Here is a 22965-nt window from a genome sequence, read left to right on the forward strand (position 1 = left end):
TGTTGCATGGAGATGCAGGCTGTGCAAAAAAATCAACTCGGGCCTTCAAAACTATCAGTGAACTGAACTATAGAGAGAACTAGAAAGTTTGATGCAGAGGAGCTGTGCTCCCTCTGTCCCACTCAGGGTCAACGCTGCATCTGCCTCTGTGAACAGTGCAAGTCTGAGGGCTGTGTTCATGTATGTATCTTTGGCAAAAACAAAAACAACAGAAAAGGAACTATGTCTTAAGAAATGCTGGTACTTCGTGTGCAGCTTTGGGCTAAGTTCTCTGCTGATTTGCCCTCTGCCCTGGAAATCCATTCTCTGGACACAAAACTGAAGAGACAGCAATATGCCCAGATACACAGAAAAATCTCAGTGTGCACTGGCTTGGACTCGGCCTTACTAATGCATGTCTCAACCCATTCTTCTAGATCCCTTCTTTGCTGTTAGGTTTTCAAAATCTTCTTTTCTTCACAGCTAGTTCCTATATGGAGTTTTTAATGCCCCTTACTGAGTACAACCTGTTTCCCGGTATTGTTTCTCTGGGTTAGCAATTTGTTATAATTGCTGCAAGGATGCCGTTTAGCAACGAAGGGGAGGCAGTGAAGTGATACTTGTTCTGCATGCCAGCCCTTCTCTTACACACAGAGGCTCACTTATAGTTCTGGGAGAGAAAGGGGAAAAACAGAGTAACAGTGTTGTGATTTTTTTTGTTCAATGCACGCTGCTCACTCCTTGTTTTCTTTTTGATAACACCAAGGTATTTACGTGCAAACAAAAGACTCCTCTTGCCGAATCAGCCTCCTCCTCCTCCTACCTGATTCCGTCAGCAGAGTTGCAAAAGCATGACTGTGACAGCACTAAATGAATAAGGGTGAGGTTGGGCTGACAAAAGAAATCTCCTCTTCACACAGTGTGCACACCTCAGGGGTAGTGGGGGGAAGAGGAAATCTAGAAAAAGTTCAAAACGAGGCATCAACAAAACATCGTGTTAAAAATTAATCACGGTGTTTTCTTTTGAGAATTAATCTTCAAGTGAAGTAGTGTTTCAGGACCTAGGTTAACAAATCTGGGCAGAGCAGGGAAGAGATGATAGTGAACAGGACCAACCTAGCAGTTGCCCATTCCAGCTGCTTCAGAGGAAGGTATAAGAAAGAAATGCTATGATTTATTAAGGAATAAAACAGCCCACAAAGAAGCCTTTTTCTGAATTTCCATTGTTTGGTTATCCAAACACCTGAATAACAAGGGCATAAATCTTTTCTGAAGTTGCATTCATGTCCTCAGAAACTCTGCATGCTGTCAAACACAGAGGACTGTGTTTTCATGAACATACAGTATTTGAGTCCGTATGCTCTATGTTTATTATCTGCCAGAGTGGTGTGAGACATCTAGAGTCTGCAGATTTTTTCAGGGCTTCATGGGAAAATTTTTGGCACCTGGCATTCCCTAATGTCATTTGGTGTGAAATTGCTGAAGAAGACTTCTCCCCCGACCTCAAATTGACAATGTGCCCATGTCTGCATTTCTGTACCATGCTGTCAGTGCTAAGCCAGTTGACCCCAGTCATGTGAAAAAATCAAAATCACGTTAATAAGCAAAGTATTTCAGAAAAGTAGTTTTCCACTTGTAGCTTGTTAAGAAGAAAGGAAAGACCTGGAATGTCAATGTGCTTTGCGCTGACGTGTATCTATTAGCTTAGTAATTTCTGTAATGTAGGAATTATAAAAACAGGCATGAAGGGAAAAGTTAGGGCAACCTGAAAAGTTAGGTTAGAAGGTATCCTTTCTTCAAAACATAGTTCACTATCCTTCCCTAATGTGTATGTTCGCTTCCTACCTTCTTTCTTCTCAAGTCTGTCTTTCTACTCGCCCCACTCCCTGCCATCTCCCTCTCATACACATGCACGCTTTGATCCACAGCCTGAGAGGCTTGTAAGCTCTGCAGTCCTATTGCAATCTGGATTTGACTCCTGTGCTCTAGTTACCAAGAAACTTCCCTTCCTCTAATCTGATACCAAACAGCATTTTCAAAAGTTGCTGTTGCTGGTACGGTTGGCAAAAACAGCTTTCATGAGTACTTAATTTGTGACACAGTTGGCTTAACCAAAGAGAGAATATTCAGACAAGTATTTCTTAGTAGGACAGAAGATACCGCATCAGGGATGGCCAAGTTCAGACAAGTCTAGGCACATGGCCAGTAGGTCCAAACGGTGGATTTTTAAAAAGATGTTCCATCTTGTGCAAGTTGGTTGTGAATCAGTCTTCCCAGGAGAGCGGAAACTTGAGATGATTTGGAAGTTATGATACAAAAGAATGAAGCTAAACTGGTTTGGACTTTGTAAACCCAGCAAGTCTTGAAGCATTGGAAGAAGAGAAGAGAAATTACTACTATAGAGACACCTCTGTTGCTTTCCTGACTTCAACGTGATTGTGATTGTCTGAATTTTTGTGAATAGAAGTGGTGTGTGAATAGATACACCTGTAAATCTGGATTTCTGCAACAGATGAGATACGTAATTTGACAAGTGTCCTTCACAGAGCTGGCTGAAATTTGCCAAAATATGGGGGAGCACTACTATGAAAATTTTAATTAGACAAGTTGATGAAAAAGTATTTCAACTACATTTTCACAATATCCACTTAGTAAAGAGTGTATGGGGATTCCAGTAGTTTCAGTTGGTTCCCAGGGGACCAGCATTGTATGCACACCATCATGCTGTTCACTTTGCTTGTACATTCAGTCCCTTCCCTCTCCTGTCTGTTTATATTGTAATGTTCTCCAGGCAGGGACTCCGCCTTATTCAATGTTTTATACTACCTGGCACAACTGTCAGCCATGTAAAGAAGCCATTAGATGTTACTAAATATTTCTGACAGGTGATATAATTTGATTCTCTTTCACAAAAACTAAGAAAAATAAAATTGCTGCCCCTCACCCCTTCAAAAGAGGGGGCGCTGTTATAGTGGGACTGAGGAGGGGTAACTTTCTCACCCCTCCGTGCTGTCACAGCTCCACAGCCGATCCCACCTCAGCTCTGGGACTCCTAGCTGCAGCACACGATGCCCCTCTCAAGAGACAGAGCTCCCCTTCCCCCGGCACATCCGCACTAGTTTGTTGGTGACAGCAAGCACAGGGATGGCCATCCTTCCTGTGGGAAAGGAAGGATGGAAAGAAGGGCAGCACGAGATAGCTTCACTGTTGTCAAGGTTACTAGGTGTCTATACTAGCACAATAGGTTTACAGAGTATTAAGAATTGTGAATCTGTGATGGTATCAATTACCCATCGTATGGTATGTAGTCTACTAGGTATGTAGTCTCTCTCACAGCACCTTTACCTTTGCAAGAAACCCAAAAAGCAGGATGAGACAGAACCTCCTTGTGAATTATCTCATCCATTTGTTTTCCTTTTCATTCAAAGCTTGATCCTCTACTGGAAATGCGTAGGTAAATTATTTGCCTCTATTGACATTGCAATAATTTTTCCAGCCCTGGAAGCAAGCCTTTCTCGGTGACATCATCAAGATTAAACTCAAGTAATACAGCAAGCCCATGCATTTTTCAGTGACATGACATGTTCTGTAACAATACTAGCTGAAGCATTTCCTCCCTTCTCTGTCACCACATCCAGCTGTTATTTTTTTTGCAATTTGCCACCTCCCTGCCAGTTGTGTTGACCTAACTGTTAGTGCAGTTGTGCTCTTAATCAGCTCAGAAAGCTGATCTGGCAGAAACCAAGGTACGTATATACTTAAACACAGATTATCTCTGTCATCGAGATCACAGCATAGCTCCTCCACCAATTGCACTGGCACATCGAAGGGATGGCCAGAAAACAATGCTAAGTCAGCGCTTCCACTGAACACTACATACTGTCCGAGCTGTGGCCTGAAACAAGCTGGTTTGAAGGACAGTATAGTGATTGCAGACATCCCAGCTCTGAGGTAGAAATTATCATCTTTGTTCTGGCTCCTTCATACCAGACAGAATAACAGAAAGGGCTTCCAATAGACCTGGTTCAGGAGGGGGGATATTTTCCTCAAGCATAGGACTCCTGCAAGACACCTGTGAAGCTGGAGGGGTGAAACTGAAGTGCATATTTCTGAGATCTGAGGCTGTCACAGAGAGGTAGCCATAGCTAAATTACACAAGTGTGTATCTGTGCTGCAGTCAGAGGTGAGTTGGTGTCACAGCTGCCCAAGAATTTGCTGAAGCCATAATACCCACAGGCCTCGGCATGAATTAGCCACCATGGTGTCAGGCAAGCTGTGCTGAACATGCAGCCTATGCTCAAGCCCTTGTTGTGGTTGGCACCTCAGGGAGCTAGTTCATAGGGCACCCCAGGGATGACTGCAAGTGCTGCAGCCATGCCTCTGACTTGCAGCATGCACTTACCTTTGAGACACAGAGCACAGCATCCTAGCTCCAATCTGACAAGCTCCCAAACAGGGTCTTGCCTGCTGTCCCAATTAATAAAGTTGATTTCTGATTGCTTCGGCCATATTTTCAAGTGGCCCCACATAAAAGTAATGCCTCAACTTCATGAGACTTGCACAGAAATCATAAGTGGAAGTCAGTTTTTGGGGGCCCTAGTATGAGAAGTTAGTGGGTATGCTGACTAGCTTCAGAGCAAGCAGGAGTTAAACCCTGGAGAGGAAGCAATTCTCAAGCCGCAGCAAAGATAATCATGATAATTTATCATCTGATAATCAAAGAGCACACACTTAATTTGTTCTCATTATCAATGTATTTCAAGCACAAGTACCTTAGTACAAGGAGCCTTTCTGTGCACGAGTTATACTGAAAGGGTAGAGATAAAGGGCCCCATGCAAATGCAATGCAGTTACGTCTCCTATATGGGTGATGTGTTGTAGTGCAGTTTGGAGTCCATCTCAGCGGCCTCCTCGTCCCCCTGGATGTAGAAGAGGACCCCCGGCATCTAGAGCTGTTGTTTTAAGCGCTTGACCTTTCTCTAGGACAGCAGTGTCTTCTTGGAGAAATGACTGACAGTTTGTAAGAGCTGCAGGGATTTGGTTCATTAAGGAACCATCGAGAAATGAAGCTAAATCTGGAGTTCTTAACCATGTCAGAACTCTCGTTTGCAGCATCTTGGGAGTGGGAAATGTCTGCAGCGTACTAAAAGCGGGCTTTTACCTCTAAAGCCCAAGATGTGGTTCAAAACTGAGTACAGTGTGCAGTCTCCAAAGCTGTAATTTGCACCATTTCCCCCAGTTATTTAATATTTAATGTCACTTGAAGACAGGTCTTCGCATAAAGCACAGAAGAACTCATATACTGGTGGATTGAAGCAGGCTTTTGTAGCCCTCCTGGATTAGGAGTCTGAAGGAGAATGCCTGCATAAGCAAGAGACAGAGGTCCAAAAGTGAAATCAGTTAGAGTAGAAGTATGACATGCTTTTACCACGTGCTGGTGGTAAAATTTTCTCTACACTGATTTGCTTAATGGTTATAGGCAAAGTAAGCCATGGTTCTGGCTGTGCTGCCAAAATCTGCTTTTACAGTAGCAGTGCAAGTGCAGCTGCAGCTCACAAGGCTTGGAGCCCCAGTGCTGAGGAAGCCAACAGATGACATCTTGCTGTCACGGCGTAGGCTGTTCTGTAGTGGAGCTGGCCTCACGTTCCCTGGAAACAGCCTGTAAAACATGCTCTTTGTGTGCATGCTCCCCCCTCCCCAGCTCTCACAATTGCAGTTGAGTTAGGAAACAAAGTCCCAGCCAAAATTCCTCAAGGGAAAGGGACCCAACTTCTTCAGGATGTGAGCCTCTGAGAACAAAATCTCCTTGTGAGAAGAAAGCAGCTTCTTAATACAGGAGGATTACAATGTCTTGCTATGTTGGTGGTGGTGTTTTGTTGGCATGTGAAACTGAGATTTCAAAATTTTCCACTTGATTCAGCTGTACAAAAAGGACTTCCTGACCTCTCTTTTCTGAAACGGTAGAATCACCTCTAACTTTGCAGCCACTGGAAGATCAAGGTGACCTAGCTCATGATAGGTTAAAGTCATAAATTGCTGAAAGAACCATCTTAATTTTAGCAGCTGCATTCATTGCAACTAGCAACTATTTCTTCAGTTTTGCACATCTTTCTGGAGTGTTGATCAGGTACCTAAAACCGGAGCTTTCAGTTCCATTACCAGCATTACTGCCACATACTTTACGCATGGAAATAATCTCAGCACCCCTCTCCACTGTATAGCAATTAGGCAGCAGGCAAAAGACGTACGTAAAACCATATGTAGGTCAAGACTACCAAGATCAACTTATTTCTAATTACTTACAAATCTTCAACACCCCAGCCAGGGATCAAGGCCATCTTGTGTTAAAAGAAAAAGACAGCATGTATTGACAGTTCATTCTAATGATGTTTTTTTAACCTTAGAATTACTGTTCCCAGGATGCACCGAGTAAGTGACAGAGGAAGTGGGAAGGAAAAGTAGGTGTTAAGGATGTAAAGATGCTCTGCATTTGTCCAGTTGTAAAGAGGAGCAGAATATAGTTCCTGAATTCGATCCGTCCTATAACAGATTCAGTGTATGGGCAGGTGTCCAATGACTTTGTGCCTCACATCTATAAAACAGATATAACAATCTAATCTGTCTCCAATTGAAAGGCACTGTGTAGTATAAATGTGCATGTATTACTAATAGTAGTATCAGCAGTGGCTGTATCCAATACAGAAGAACTGTAAAGAATGTTTGTTAGACCTGAATTTTGACCTGGATTAAGAGAAATTGGTTTGAAACAATAAAGAGTTGCTGAGAAGAAAATTAAAGTTTTTATAATCTCCGTGACTTCTACTTGTAAAACTGCTTGCTTCTGGCAGCGTGGTCTTTTGAGCTAGCTAACCCGTGCCATTGTCAGGGCTCAGCTAGTTTTGTTTAGGATGTAGTTTTTGCACATACAAGGTAAAAAGCAACAGAAGACATTTCTTTCAGCTCCTTTTGGAAGGGAGCAGTAGGAAAGCAATGTCTGCTCCATGGAAAACGGCCAAAAATTGGTTGAGAAGGATTCAGGAGTGGATTAAGACTATAACTGGGAGCAGATCCAAAACAACATTTCCCCATTCCCCATCCCCTGCCAGCTGCTTGTGTTGCACAAGCTGCTCTGATAGGAATCCCATGGTCACCTGCCCTCTCTGCTTATGGGCACAACATCAGCAGAGAGGGGTCATCTTGGACCCAAGCAAGTTCTTTCCTGAGTGCGGCAACCACGGTAGCAGCTGAACAGCTGTAGTCAGCCAAACGGCATTGTGCTTTCTGTGGCTCACTGACTTACTGTTACGCTCTGGCCTTCTCTGAATGTGGTGCCCAGATGCAAAAAGCCAGCCTTATCCCTGCCTTGGAAGGAGAGCTCTTGTCAGGCTTCTAGGAAGGCTTTGCAAACAACACAAAAGGAAACTGGAGCCATTCTGTGCAGTTCTTGAAAGCTCTTGGACATGGCTCATGGAATGAGTGCCTAGAAAACAGGCCAGTCTTTTCATCACCTCTGCGGTTGCTCGCTTCTTTGGCTGGTAGCTTTTCCCTTCCAGAACTTCAAACCCTGGCCACTTCAGCATGCATACCAGCACCATTTATCTAGACTGGTTTGCCCCGTCCTGGGGGAATTCTCTTTTCAGGCCACAAACTGCCTGTCAGCAGCAGGTAGACTGCTCCAGCATTATAACATTTTCTGTGACTGATCCCAAAATGAGGCAGCTCACAGAGGAAAGAGGGCTACATCCTAAGGTCCACTTTTTCTGCAAGCTAACTCCAGATGATGCAGGTGGAAACAGAAAGGAGAGAGGCGGCTGCTATGGGTCAAATACTGATTTCAGTTACAAGAAATGCAACACAACTGGCTACGTTAAATGACTGGGGTTGCACTTGAGGCTTTATTCTGACATCAGGTACAACTGTAAGGACTTCAGGAATTGGTCTGCAGTGTTCAGGGACTTTTCTGACTGTTGTTGGGGCAGGGGGTCTTAGACACAGCTGACTAATTTTGTGTAAGAGAGTTACTTCATTTAGTAACCTGTATCTGCAAAGAAAAGGATTCAGCTGTAGAGTGAGAAAGAATATGTTCTTCATGTTGAATTCTGTAGAGTGTGGCCTTTCCTCCTTCCTTTCCCGCTTACACACATTTCAGATTTTGTGGAGTTTTTGTACCAGTGACTTCATCTGCCATCATTAATCAGCAAGCTATCTCAGCCCAGCAAGCTAATTTAAAGTCCTGCTTGTGCATGTGATCAGTGAATGCAAACCGTGTGTAATGTCAGCAGGTCAGGGGAGGTGATGGAACATGGGATTTTCACCTCAGTTCCAGAAAGGGCCATAGTTGCTTCCAGGAAGCTGAGCTTGGCACTGGGTGTGGGGAATTGAAAAGATTTATTTCCCTGTATGAGAGCTCAGAGCTTCATCGTTCTAATCAAGCATTTTCCAATCAATATGTTTCTTACGGGCTTTCCAAAGGCTGCATTAGAGAAGCAATTTTATTTATTTTATGACCCTGGAGCCCTGAGGGATTTGGGTGTGACAACTTTCCAGGGTCTCTGTACAGTGAGAAGAGAAGGGCTGGGTCGCAGGGCACCACGCTAGCAAAGTCAGCATGGCAGAAACCCGGCCCAGTGCTTCACTAGCTTTGTTTCTGTAGATGTCTGCATACACAGAGGCCCCAAAGCAGACACCGTGCACAAAGCATTACCTGCACTTGTGCTCTGCCTCTAATACCCTGTTCAACAGGACAGCAGGAAACATAAGCCTATGCCTTTTATTTCAGATTACTACTGAAAAAGCTGTTTCACCCTCTGTTCCCAGCAGTGTGGAAAGTTTCCCAGAGCCTTGTCATTCTGATTACAGGCAGTTTCATACCTTTTTAAAGGACACACAAGCCTCACTGGGGTCTCTCTTCCTGCCCATCACACGACTCCTCTGTTCCCTATCCAATCGTTTTTTCCTTAACAAGACCTGTAAAGGCGCATTTTCGTCTGCTGCCATCCATTTCCCTTGTAACAGTTTGTACTCACCTCCCAAATAATTCTCTCTGAGGATTAGCCAGGATTAACTTTTTCCTCCTTTTCTACCTTTGCTTATCTCTGGGCCTCGAAACTGCAGAGCCAGCTTTCTAGTGTAGGATGAGGCGTTCCCAGTGGGCCAGCAGCAATGAATGGCCACTGCTTCTCCACTACCTGGGTCAAGTGGTACCTGCTGGAAAGAGCAAGTGGTCAGGCACATCACCACACACCAGACCTCCGTCCCCTACTCCTAACAGCAAGTGCGCAGACCGCCAGCGAGACATTGTTTATCCTGTGGTAGAGCTGCATCTTCCACACCTATGCCAACCCAGGAGCAGTCCCAGAAGGCGCTTATTTAGGCTGTCCATCTGCACGGGGATAGCTAAGCACGCCACAGCTCTCTGTCACCTGTTCCTCTCCTCTGAGGAATTAGCAAGGCTTCCTGAGAAAGCAGGGTCCTTAATCTTCCTGCCTTTACCTTTCATAGCAGAGGTAGTCCTGAAGGGCTGCTGAGCTCCCCGTGGGTGGGAGCCTGCCAGCAATGGTAGCTATGGGGAAGATACTTGCAGTAAGAGATGGGTGCAGCAGCTCCAGCAGAGATAGCATAAAATTCTTGTCTCAGGAGGACCTCAGTGCCCAGCTTGGGCTTTATTTTAAACCCCCTTCAGCGTGATTGGCACACTGCTGTTGAGCTCAGCGCTGTAGCCCTTCTCAGGGAGCAGCACATCGCAGTTTGTGCTGTCAGGTTCGAGCACGGTATCAGAACAGGGCCCTTGGTCTGCATCAACAATCAATACCTCTGAACAGGGCACTAGACAGCAGCAGAGACAGCACCGCTGGAGTATTGAACCGTAGTCATTTGAAGCAGCTGTGCAGCATTTTGCACTTTTGAAGCATTTCAGATGTTAACTGGCCAAGCCCCATGACACCTCTTTGCATTTTGGTAGTCTAGCTTTCAAAACGAAGAAGTGAGGCAGAAGGAGGGGAATTTTAAAAAGTTGCTCTGGCAGAGCCTGGGAGAAGGATTTGAGTCTAATCCTATGTTTTTCCTCCAGACCATGTTGCCTTTACACAGAAATGAAGAGAAAAACACAACCTCATGCTCCTCTCCTGCTTGACATACACCATCATATGCAGAACCACATACTATGCTTTATGGGTAACATGGAAGAATTTTGTTAATAACAAAAAAGAGAGCTTTGCTTCCTAAAGAGCTAGCTGGTAGCAGTCATTCAAGTCTTCTGAGTTTCTCCAGCATTGTTTTCCCACTAAAGGCTCAAGTACTGTCCTATAGTCAGAGCTGGCCTACCTGATGCTGCCAGTGATGATGCATCTGTCCCTGCGTGTTTGGAAACCAGCTGCTGATTTGCATGCGCTGGCCCCATTGCTGTTTGCCCAACTGCACTAAGGAGTTTTTGGCATGGGAGTGAGAACAATTCTGTCTGCCCTGCAGAAAGCAGGGATAAGTGAGAGGTCTGTCTTTACCCCCTTCTCGCCTCGTCATCCTGCCTGCCAGGCAGCCAGGCATAAGGATGGAGTGCCCAGCCGAAGTGGAACAAAAAGTTAGACGAATCTTACTGTGAATGCTGTTTCCGTCACGCATGCTGTCATGTGGCTGCGTCCTCATATCAAAACTAAAACGGAACAGCAGCTCTCAGTGGTACTGTACATATCGCATCACAGTTTGCATTGGATTTGTGTCTTCAGATTGTTCCAAAATGAGTCAAGGTGAAAACAGCGTACGGTAGATTATACTTCATGTTTTAGATGTATCTGTTACATACAAGTCATACTGTAAAACCCATACCCTGTCTTCCAAAGCAAAGGAGATGCTGAACATGAGCGCTTTGCAAGATTCAAGGTTGGCTACATCTCTTCAAAAAACAAAGTTGTAACCCCACCAGAAGTTTGTGGTCAGATGCAAATATTGCTGGCTGTGTAATTTTATGTGCAGAAGGTTATACTAGGTGAGCAGAGCACTCTGTTTTCCAACCTCAAAGCCTGACCATGCTTAAATTTCCTAAGGGGCTCACTGTCAAAAAATGAGTGAACTCTTTAGAGACCATCAGCTTAAACTCCTCTTCAACAGACCAATACATTCTGTTGCGTGTATGTGCACGCATGTGTGTATTTGTGTAAGTGCCTGAACATACGTAAACAATTTTACTGGCTACTTGAAAAGAAGGTGTAAATTACCCCATCGGCCTTTCTTCATTGTACTTGTTTTTGCTGTGCAAGAATAGAAAGGAACAGGAGTGGATTTCTTCTACAGTCCAGATGGTTATCAGCTTGTGCCCTGGAGCATGAGAACTGATCACTCTCACCATTTATAAGGTAGCTAGTGTAACAGGTGTTAGAAACAGGACTTCAGGTGAGGAATAAGCAACAGAAGTAGATAATCTATTAAGACACCAGTGCACCAGCCTGTGGCATTAGAAAGGTGAGCATGAATTTTGCTCCCTGTTTAATGCATGTGAAGCTGTCAGATTATAAACGTGTCTATAAATTATTGTATTTTACTCTGCTGGAGGTGGTATTTGGAAGCTGACAGAAGACAGACTAGCAAATACGCTGGCTCTCGCAGAGCTGGATTCTGATGGTTTACATGGTTTTGTCTAACCTGCTTGCAGCTATTGAGTTCAAGAAGTTTTTGTTGTTGTTTATTTTTACACTACACAGCTAGGGAGACCAAGGTTGGGAATGCTTGCCAGATTTCAGCCAGCGGAGCAATGGCAGGGATGGGAGCAGAGCCAGGTCTGACTCCCAAGTCGAAATTCACCCTCTGAAGTCCGTGGCAACACTGGCCACCAAGAGGGTAGAGCGGGAGAAAGGCAGCATCCCCCGTGTCTGATCCGCACCTACTGAAAGCAGCAAAGCCTTCCCACTGATTTCAACAGTTGGTTCAGCAGGCAAAACTCGGTCCTCATTTTGTAACACAGCACTGATTTTCCTCACTTTATTCTGCTTGGTAAATATCTTTGTTAGTTGAAGACAATGCTGTTAGCTTTCACAGAGAATAAAACTGGAGAGATAAAAAGGGCCCATTTTCCTCCGCTGTGGACACGACAATAAAAGAGAAGATGGAGAGGGGAAAATAAGAAACAGCATCCAGAAAAGAAAAATTGTATAAGCAGGATTAGTTTTTCTTTCATGGAGAGTATATGACAGCATTTTAAGGACCTACTGATAGCTACGTATGCTGTGCTGTAAAATTGCTTCAGCTGCAAAGCCAACCCTCTCATGCCCTTGTTTTCACAAAACCGACTGCTTCTTTTTAAGAAAGGGCAAAGAAGGGGGGATACAAGTTTAGTAAATGCTGTACTGCACATGAAAGAATTATTTTTTGAACAGCAGTTTCTGAAGCACTTTCAGCAACACCGGTCTGCACCCCCAGAAAAGCCTCCTGCGACCGAACTGGTTCAGCCTCACAGAGCAAATGGGCATGCAGTGGAGGCAGGCAATTAAAGAGGGTTTTTTGGAGACACTAACTTCCCAGGAAAGCAGCAGGGCAGGGAGGGAGGGAAATGAAAGAAGAGGCAATCCATCTAGGGAAAAGCAGTTAACTTATTTTATGGCACTTTATATCTTCCAAACACAATGTAAGTATTTAATTATGGTATCACCCCATGGGTGGAGAGATGTGGCGTGTCCACCCACTCATTTTAGCAATAACCAAACTGAATTAGAAAGGCTGCTTGCTGATTCTCAGTAACTAGAAGCCAAGTGGTCCTAGGTCATACTACTTTGGGGCTTTTCTCACAAGCTTCAGAGATGCTGCTGAAACCCAGCAGAGACCTGATTTGCAGTGTGAAGCATTGGGTCTGTTTCAGAGTTGTCAGCACAGCCCATGTGGTTTGTCCCAGTCTGTGTAGCTTATTTGGCTGTTTTGGGTCTAGCACCAATCAATTTAAACCTCTCTTTAGACATGGTACTTTTGTATTAGGTGAATGGAATGCAAAAATACACTGTCACCAGGACATGGGAAATGATGATCTATGCTTGTACAGGGAGTGATTTATTTATTATGTTGTTATCTATAGGGGAGCATGCACATCATGTGAAGTTATCATATAGCTCTGCCCGTGTCGGCCTGATTTTCCCAGAGATGTTTTGTTTTGTTTCATGCCTCATCTTGTGAAGTGCACATCAGAAGTCCAGTTAGGTTTCCACATGACAGTGCTCCTTTGGGCAACTTCTTACTTGCATGGCATGGCAAAGGGAGAGGCAAAAGAAACCACGCATTAGCATTTCAAGCACTCCTCAGATGGTCTTTTAAACCCTTTCATAAGTTGTGGTCTGGCTGCATCACATCTGACTTCTTTCTCTTTTAGCTGCAGTCAATGTGCATGCTGCCCAGCAGCAGCCTAGGGTCTGGAGTGTGTTTTCTGCAGGAATAACCCTGTATTCAGCAAAAGATGAACCTCACTGGCATTTTAGATGACGGTTTGCATGTCTCTGAGCAGATCTACACTTCACCCCAGTCTCTTCAAGAAAGGTCCTACAGAAAACTCTGACCCCAGTAATCAGACCCTAATTCAATAGGGGGAAGAGAATTTAAGTCCTTCATAAATAAATAAATGCTACTTCTTGTTTCTGTGTGGTACATAATACAGTGCTACAGGGGCAGTTGAAAGCTGGTGGGAATTCTTGCTGCTGCCATGCAGACGTCCCTTCCTTAGGTCAGCTCTGACCCTTTCTCAGGCTCGATCTCAATTCCTTTTCCGACTGAGATTCAGTTCTGTATGCAGCTGTGGCTCTGGGACTTTCCAAAGCCGCTGTCTGGGAATCTGGCATAGCAGCAGAATGCAATTCACTGCATGTGACCTCTTGCTAAAACAGAAAAAAGGGTTGCCTATCTGTTAAAGAAGTAAAAACCAAAACAAAACAGAGCGGTACAACTCTCCCAGGTTTCTTTCAGTGCTTGGTAGGAGGAGGGTAATCAGATCTGAGAGAATGGTGTGCCAGGAAGGAAATTTCTTCCCATGTGCAGCATACAATCAGCCAGGTGCAATATGAGGAAGGGAGGTTCGTCTTCCTCTGAAGCATAAGGTATTAGCTCCTGCCAGAGGCTGTGTACCAGAGATCTGATCAGATACGGCAAATTTTATGTTCCTATGCACAGTGTGAAGCTTTCATTTCTACGCAACACATTGTAGCAAGTCAAACAATGAGTCATCTCACGAGGGGGAAAAGGAAAGAAAGCTTTTATCTCCCAGTGGATTGGAGATAATCTCTCTACCTGGGTATAAACAGCTCTTCACCGTGCTGCCTTCTCTCCAGGGGAAGGAAGCTATTTTAAATTTGTCTGTAAAACAGACATTGAATTGTCATACCTCCCAAGCCTCTCTGCCTGGGCCCAATAAAGGTAGCAGGCAAAAGGTCTTTGACTTTCATGGTAACTTGGTTAGGTCCCTGTGAGTAAATACAGTAGTCTAGGCTGTATATGCTGTACGAGCTGGCTGGGGAAAGGGAGTGCCAGATTCTCCTTGGAGCCCTGGAAAATCTGTGCCCAAATCAAACATACCTTGCTATTTTACTATAAAATGGCATACCACCCTTATATGGACAGAGTTACGTTGGTAATATTTTATCGATGTACAGGAAACACAAGCTAACGCAGTGCTAAAGGTGCCACAGCCTCAGCGCTTATTTTCCTCTCCAGTGTGGGAATAGCATCTGTTAGCGTAACGGCATCTGCAGGAGGGGTGGGCCAGTCCAAATACACCTTTCTTAACCATACCCACACTGATAACCACTTACAGACCCACTGTTACAGAGGCTGTGTGAAGCAGCCCTTCTTTACAGACCCCACCCACCTAGAGGGAAGTATGGCCATAGCTCTCTTGCATCTGACTACTTTTCATTATTCTTGATCAATGACTTTACAAGGGGCATGAAGAGAGAGCACGCCTCCCTTCTATGAAAGGATACACACCAAGGATGGATGGGGCAAGGACTTTGCCTCCTGCCTGCTCTGCACCTCAGAAGGAGCAGCTGGAGGAAAATCCCATTTCACAGTGGAAACCTGGAATGAAATAATGTCCTAGAAGCTTTTTTCAGGATGTTGAGGCAGTTCTTGTTTCTCAACACGTCACAGATAAACCAAGGTACCTAAACTAATGAAGTATTCCACAGTCCAGTGCTTAGAGTAATTCTGCGTCAACATGACATTCCTCTCCCACACCTTCCTCTGAGACTTTGCACATTATGGTGTGGGGAGAAAGGGCAATTCACTGATGTTTGCCAATATTCCCATGCCTTATCTCAATTTGGTAACACAATCATGGTCTCTTCCTGCCACAGGTTTGCAGCCCGTTTACTGGAGCAGGGATGATGTGGCACAGTGGCTCAGGTGGGCGGAGAAGGAGTTTTCCTTGAGGCCGATTGAGAGCAACACTTTTGAGATGAACGGCAAAGCTCTGCTGCTCCTGACCAAAGAGGACTTTCGATACAGGTCTCCTCATTCAGGTGAGGATTACTTACAGAAGCTGTGATTTAAAAGAGAGAGGAAGCTGCAACGAAATCTGGAGAGGGTCGGAGGAGGAAACAGCCACATTTGTTGGGGTGGACTGGGCAAGGGGAGGAGAGGGAGGACAGAGACACTTGTATGAGGCAAGGACAAAAAGGACAAGGAGGGAATGAAATTCTGATACACCTGAGCTGTAGGCAAGTTTGAATGCAAATCCAAACTCAAACATCCAACCTGTTTGTAGTTGAAACTCCCCGCAGAACTCCTAGAAAGCAAGCTTCTCCGGCAGCATTTTGTGACTTCCAGCTCTTCCCTGTAAAGACTTATCTTTTCACAGACCCAGCTAAAGCAGCAAGTTAATCAAGTGCTCCAGCCTCTTAAGAAGCTCATATTAGCATTCTGCCTCACAGTTGGCTTGGCTGACAGTGACTGCAAAACTCCTCCCTGGGGGACCTTTCCTCTATTTAACAGCCCCTGTGGGCTTTGCTTTACTTTACCATATTCTTTCACGTGCTGGAGCCCAGCCCAAGGCGCAGCACAGACAGGTGTGTGAATCAGTCTGCCTATTGCTCAAATTATGTCTTCATTTATTCACAAAGAAGATTTAGAAATGTGTATGTTACCTGCCTGTATTTATATCCCCTGTGGTCTGTCTGCTCCAGTTTTACAGTCTGAGTAAGCCTCTGCCCTCCTTTGTCAGGGATGTTTAACTAAATATGAGTTATTGGTTCTAAATAAGAGTTGCGAGCTTTTCTTTTGTGACCATACAGGTACTCCTGCTAAATATAAAGGCTCGTAATTCAGTCACCACAGGTGATCAAAGAGTTTGGACCAAGCGATGACAGAATTGCTGTGAGGAGGCTTCCAGTGCAAGGCTCCCTAGGTGCAGAAGTACAGCTGGTGCTGCTTGGATCCAGCTGATAAACAAGCCGTGGCACTAATTCTGCATCAAGCTGCTTGGCGACTCCCTTGAATGCACCCCCACAAACTGTGGCTTATGTTTAGTGTATACCAAGTTTTTTAAGCATGTGCTTCAAATCCAGGACTAATTTTGTATGGAAGGAGATGCCAAACATTAATGTCTATTGCCAGTGTGATACAGTAGTGAAAACTGATGCCTAGAAATGTCTTTCTTTTAACTCTGGTACACCACTTGGAATCATTTCATGAAATAATTAGCCCTGCTTAAGGCAAAAGGAGTATTGAAAGTGGGGATGTGGGCAAGGACTGTAAGGGACACCTTTGTGTATCTTGTCTGCAACTCCCCTTATCATCCCAATGCCTTGCTGCCTACAGGTTATGCCCCTGCTCTTCCCCTTGTGTGCTGTGAGGGCACTTGAAATGAATAGGATTAAAACATTTGTAGGCTGGAGATAGAGCGTTCCCAGAGAAGAGCCTCTGGCTTGCAAACTTTATGCAGAAGGTTAAGCTCTTATTTACCTAAATTTGGAATGAAATAACCAAACTAAAGGCCTCCACCCTCGCTTTTTCTCTCCTCCTCCTCTCCAGGTATTCCCCACTGATAGTAAACCTTTCAGAGGATATGTGAGTCAGTCCCTAAAAATTTAGATGACTGTAGGTAAAGGAACATTACCTCAACATTTCCCAGAAATTAACTATACCTGAAATTTAAGAACTATGAAATAATGTTTGCCATAGAGGCATTAAGTTTTTCAAGAGTGTAGCTACATAAAAGCTGTATCCTTTCCCCTCATGGTTAAACCAGGAGAACCACATCCACTCCCCCCAAGCAGTCCTAGCAATAAAGTGAGCTCACAGCCCCACAGCTATTCTCCTATTTAGGACTGGCCAGGGAGGGGAGGCAGCAGAGGTGGGAGAGAGTGAAAAACACTTTTCACCTTCTTAACTAGCATTACTGCATCTGGGTGGTGCAGAAGCATAACTGTTTTGTTAGGTAAAAAAAAGACAGCCAGCTTTATGGGCGTTTTCACTAGTTTGTCAGGCCAAATCAAAAGAGGTACAAATTTGCTACCTTATTGCTTGGAGTGTTACAGCACTAGTTATGATTGTGCCGCTATTGCATTCAAAGATGTAAATTATGTAGTAAAATCACTTTTTAGCCTTTCATGTACTAAACATGGAAAAGGTAACTGGGTTCTCGAGGCTTTGTTTTTAATTAGATTTTCAGGTATTGCAATCACCTTTTAAAAATGCCCTAAAGTCACTGCTGAGACAGTAAAAGCAGCCCAGATGCTAAAAATAAAGGAAGCTGAACTATGGAAAGCAGGATGGCTTTAACTGTTTCACGCTAAGACACTAAACTTGCCCACAAGTAGAGCATTGGCAGTTTATAGAGACAAGAGACAAATGGCGCACAGCTTACAATCTCATAGAAACAACTACTAAAAAAAACCCACACACTTGAGAAAACTCTCCCAGAAGATCCAAGGTTTCCTAAGTGAAACTTCACTAAGTTCCTTTTCAGATAATATGTTATTGCTGCAACCTGTTCCTCTGTAATACGAGCAGTGACAAACAGAAGAGAGCAAGCAGAATTAAAAGTCGAGAGACTTCCTACCCTGTGTTGTACATTTGCACTTTGAAATGCGCAACCAGTTACATCAGAAAAAATGTATAAGTACCTAGGTGTTTCATGTAGATGTTGTTGGGAGGAAGGGCATCAGTACAAGATGTAATACATAAAAAGACACAAAATAAGCAGTTAGTCTGTTGGTCTCCTAGATACTGCGGTGATACGTTCCACTGAGGAAAGATATAGAATCATAGAAGCATAGAATCATTAAGGTTGGAAAAGACCTCTAAGATCATCGAGTCCAACGCCACCATGCCCACTAAACCATGTCCCTAAGTTGCCACGTCTACATGTCTTTTAAATACTTCCAGGGATGGTGACTCAACCACTTCCCTGGGCAGCCTGTTCCAATGTTTAACCACTCTTTCAGTAAACAAATTTTTCCTCACGTCCAATCTAAACACCCCCTGGCACAACTTGAGGCCATTTCCTCTCGTCCTATCGCTTGTTACTTGGGAGAAGAGACCGACACCCACCTCGCTACAACCTCCTTTCAGGTAGTTGTAGAGAGCGATGAGGTCTCCCCTCAGCCTCCTCTTCTCCAGGCTAAACAACCCCAGTTCCCTCAGCCACTCCTCATCAGACTTGTTCTCCAGACCCCTCACCAGCCTCATTGCCCTTCTCTGGACACGCTTCAGCACTTCAGTGTCCTTCTTGTAGTGAGGGGCCCAAAACTGAACACAGTATTTGAGGTGCGGCCTCACCAGTGCCGAGTACAGGGGCACGATCACTTCCCTACTCCTGCTGGCCACACTATTTCTGATACAGGCCAGGATGCCATTGGCCTTCTTGGCCGCCTGGGCACACTGCCGGCTCATGTTCAGCTGGCTGTCAACCAACACCCCCAGGTCCTTTTCATAACAATTCTGGTGCCAGGGAATGGGGGAGAATCGAGGAACAGCCTGCCTGCACCCCAAAAAGAAACAAGCATCTGGATCAATTCATGCAAGAACATGTCAGCTTGGTACAGTGCAATTCGCTGCAGACATTTCTGTGGAAGAGTGATGCAATAGCAACTAACAGACTATATTCACCCACAGAGAGCACCAAGTCCGCTGCATTTTGTTCCTTAGTCTGCATCATATCCGTGGTCTAATATTGCAAGTTGCAGTGAGCTCCATACAGATTCTAGTAGCTAGAAATAACTAGCTTTGGGATCCCATTTGGGCTTTTCAGGAGTCCAACCCATGACACCAAGAGTGACGTACAGAACTTCTTAAGGCACCTATAGCAGTCGAGCATCTCCAGGAGTTGTCACCACAGCAAGGGTGTTCAGGATACTTAAATCTCTCAATCCTTTTCAAGTCTTTGAGTCCATCCCAAAGTAACTTCTCAAAGTGAGAGTTCTTCCTCCTGTGGATTTCCTAGAATGGAGTACCTGAGTAGCACACTGCCTTTGGCCTTGAGGCACCATGGAGAGGTTTTACAGCATCTTCTATCTCCTCCCCCCATAAAGCCTAAATTGTTCAGTAATTAAAGAAGAGCACCATCTTTACTCCCAGCAACTCCCTGCATATATCATGGGCTCTACATTTAAGAATTCTGTGTCCTAAGGTGTCTATCTAAAAAACTGAGGCTGTGATGAGAGAAGGTGGAACACTGAACTAACTACTGCTTGTAAAGCTTGTAAAGCTCTTGGATGGGCAGTCATGCAGCCTGAAAAAAAAATCTGTATTGGGGTAAAAAAAGCCATGTCTTGTCATTCTCCCATTTTTCCACAGTCACACACAGAGGCATGATGTGCAGCTTTGCTTTTTCTTTTTTTCCTTTCAGGGAAGAATCTTGCAAAACAGTGAAATGTAGGATTTTACTGCAAGCATTTTTGGGTCTGAAAATAGCACCCAGGAGCCATGAATTCATGCATCAGATGGCTAAATGAGTCTTCTCAGCAGTATGTAGGTTTTCATTTCCTTTTTCCCGCTGTTTGTCTTTCAGGTGATGTTTTGTATGAACTCCTTCAGCATATCCTGAAGCAAAGGAAAGCTCGTATGCTCTTCACACCTTTCTTCCACCCTGGGAACTCTATCCATGCTCAGCCAGAGGTCATACTACACCAGAATCATGATGAAGGTAATGCTGTCTCATTCCTATGGGAGCTGCCATTATAATGGCAAGTAGGGTAAGGCTGTGAGGAATTATGTCATTTTCTTGCTCCAAAGTTACTTAAATAAAGCTATTCCCCTCCCTTTGTCTCCATAGCTTTAGAACAATCAACTGGTCTAGGGAGTCGACTGTCTGTTCTCCATTTATCGTCTATTATTTTGTCCTGTTTCCAAAGCCTGCTTAAAAGCTATGCCAGATGCAGATTAAAAAGATACCAAAAAGTTTTATGACCCCATTGATTCATTTTTCCTCACTCCCAATTAGGTAGACAAAGACGCTTCATGGACTTTTACTATTCTGGAGAAGCAACTAGATGCAATTGCTTGCAGAGCAAGGGAGAAGGCAGCCTCAGAGAGGAACATCTAACTCAAAGTCACTTCAACTGACAATCTGTCATCACATCATGCCAGAGTTCCTAGCACTGAGCCCATCTTGTTGCTCAGCTTTTGAGCTGATTGAACAATTAATGTTGAGAGAAGGTTTTTTCTGCAGGTTTTCCCTCATTTTTACTATCAGAATTACTTGCTTAGGTTATTAGTTAGCTTTCTAGTAGTGTCCACACATACCATGCCTGTCAGAGGTGGTGAAGAAAGAATAGATATGTTTGTGGAATTGCAGATTTGGGCTTCTTCTACTCATTATTAGTACAGATCAAAATGTAAGTGTGCTTCCTTCAACAGAAAATTGAGGTTTTATTTTCTTCGAAAATATACACACTAAAGTACTTCTTGGTTTTCTCCAATAACAGAAAAATATAAAGCCTAAGCCTTTTAAAAGGTCCTTTCCATGAAAGCATCAGGCAGAATTCACTTTTTCAATTTAAAAAAAAAAATCTAGGAAAAAGTAGTGTTATTCCTTTTTTAAGTAAAGAGGAGAAGAGAACAGAAGTGAGTTAGGGTATCGCCCTAGTCTTTCAAGATTCAACGTGGGATTGCAAGAGCAGATTCAGGGGTACTGTCAGACCTGTACAAGTTGCCCATGGCCAGCCTGAGCAAGCCAGAATCAAATGGCACCAGCAAAACTCTGAAACTAAGCCAAGAGCAGGATAGCAGCAGGTGGGATAAGGACACTCCAAAGTGTTTCCACACAGCTGTGTAAGTATTTCAGATTAGAAGAGGGTGCTGCAGGTCAGGGTGAGGTTGAATTGGCAGAGTTGTGCAAGAGACGGTTACCTAGTGTATTAAGATAGGCACTTTCCAGAGACCATTATAAAAATCTCCATTTTTTCCTGAAGCTTGGCATTCACCCACAAGTGCTCTCTTTCTAAATTACAAACATAAATACTAGCTGCCCTCTCAGACACCCCTACGTTAAAGATATGGAGCAACTTTCACTCTAGAGAGGATTTCACAGGGATGTTGAGTTGGCCTTTCATGTGCGTCAGTTAAAACTAAGTCCTTTGCAATCTAGTCCAACTTCTGTCAGAGCACAGGGTGATTAAGAAACAACTTTGATGTCATACTCACAGTACTCTGGCTGCTGCTAGTACCACTGTATTTGCTTAGAGAACTCTATGCTATTACTTAAAACTTTTCTTTGTAATGACAAAAATTAGTTCTTGTTGTGCTGTGAGAAGAACTTCAAAACAAGCAAAAGAAATTACACCTTGCCTGCCACAAGACTCTGAGCAATTAGAAAATCTCTGCCAAGAATTTATAGGCAGATGAATTTATTTATTTATTTATTTTGACATTCCTTCTTTCTTCTTCCTGTTTCACAGAGTCACTTGGGAGAAGCTAGCACAATTAAGTTTACCATTTTCCCTCAGCAGAATGCAACTTAGTTAAAAAAGGAGAATAAATGTGCGAAGCAGAACTTAATCCTGCCTAACTCACTAACTGTAACAGAGGGGTCAAGTGTTACTTTGGCACAATTTCAAGTAGTTAAACTTCATAGGTGATGGATCTTTTTTAGAATCCCTTCTTACTCCAGTGATGTTTTTCCATTTTCTTCTACTGGCTCTTTTGCCCATTTCCTAATAGATTATATACTTACGATCCTGCTTCTAAATGCTTTCATTTTAAGTTAGTTAACCCAGAATCAGATGAGACCAACATTTACATCTAGTGGCTTTTTACTAGCTTAAGCAAAGTGGGTTTGATTGTTTGGAATCAGTTGACAGTGGTTCAGGATATCTCCAAGATGCATTGGCATTGGCTTGGAATCTGCCCTGTGGGCATTGGTCTCTGTCCCTGAAGAGGGATGAGCAATGGAGAGTGAATTACCTAGGTCTCCAGTGGTCCTTCTGACTCAGCACTGAGTCATTTGATGGGATGCCATACAGGAAGCTTACACTGTCATTCCCTGCACTTCTTTTATGAGTAAGCAAAGAGTGCCAATCTTTGGGATTGTCACGCCAGCAATTGCTCACTCCCAGAGTGCAGCCCCACCCATCCCTATATGGATCAGATAGGTCAGCAGTTTTCCTGGGAGCTGAATTCCCTTTCACAGCTTTCCCTACAAGAAAAGAGTGTTGGTCACTCAGAATGAAGAGCCAGACAGATGAGTGAATCTATTCCTGCAGGAAATTATATACCATATGTGCTAACTTACAGTCATCAGATGTGCCAAAGAATTAATGTGATGAGGATTTTATTCTGTTCAGGGTCATTCGTGGCAGTGGAACTGCTTGGAGCTGGGTTTGAATTGTTTTATGGTAAACAGCAACTTCGGCCATGAGGGGATTCTTTAGTTAAGTATTTAAAGAGAAAGATCTTGGAGGAAGGTGAACACTAGTGTCTATCCATTTGTGGTTTTCCCTCTTGCTGCTTTTTAAAGAGTTCCTTGGTCCCTACCTTCTCTGCACCCTGTCCTGGTTCAGGATCACCATGGTTTGGGAGCAGACA

General features: G+C 44.0%; 1 protein-coding gene across 4 annotated transcripts in view; it reads left to right on the forward strand.

Annotated features, from left to right (window-relative positions):
• The window catches only part of ETV6 (ETS variant transcription factor 6), a 140094-nt gene that overhangs the window by 90164 nt on the left and 26965 nt on the right, over positions 1-22965 (forward strand). For 3 of the 4 annotated variants that reach the window (XM_076344616.1, XM_076344624.1, XM_076344632.1), the window contains exons 3-4: positions 15297-15461; positions 19952-20086. In XM_076344616.1, the coding sequence (XP_076200731.1) occupies positions 15297-15461; positions 19952-20086 (300 nt within the window). Of the gene's footprint in view, positions 1-15018; positions 15101-15296; positions 15462-19951; positions 20087-22965 lie in introns of those variants that run through there. The other variant, XM_076344643.1, reaches the window with a different exon arrangement.

The sequence above is a fragment of the Aptenodytes patagonicus genome, chromosome 1 (genome assembly GCF_965638725.1).
Source record: "Aptenodytes patagonicus chromosome 1, bAptPat1.pri.cur, whole genome shotgun sequence".
Lineage (NCBI taxonomy): Eukaryota > Metazoa > Chordata > Aves > Sphenisciformes > Spheniscidae > Aptenodytes > Aptenodytes patagonicus.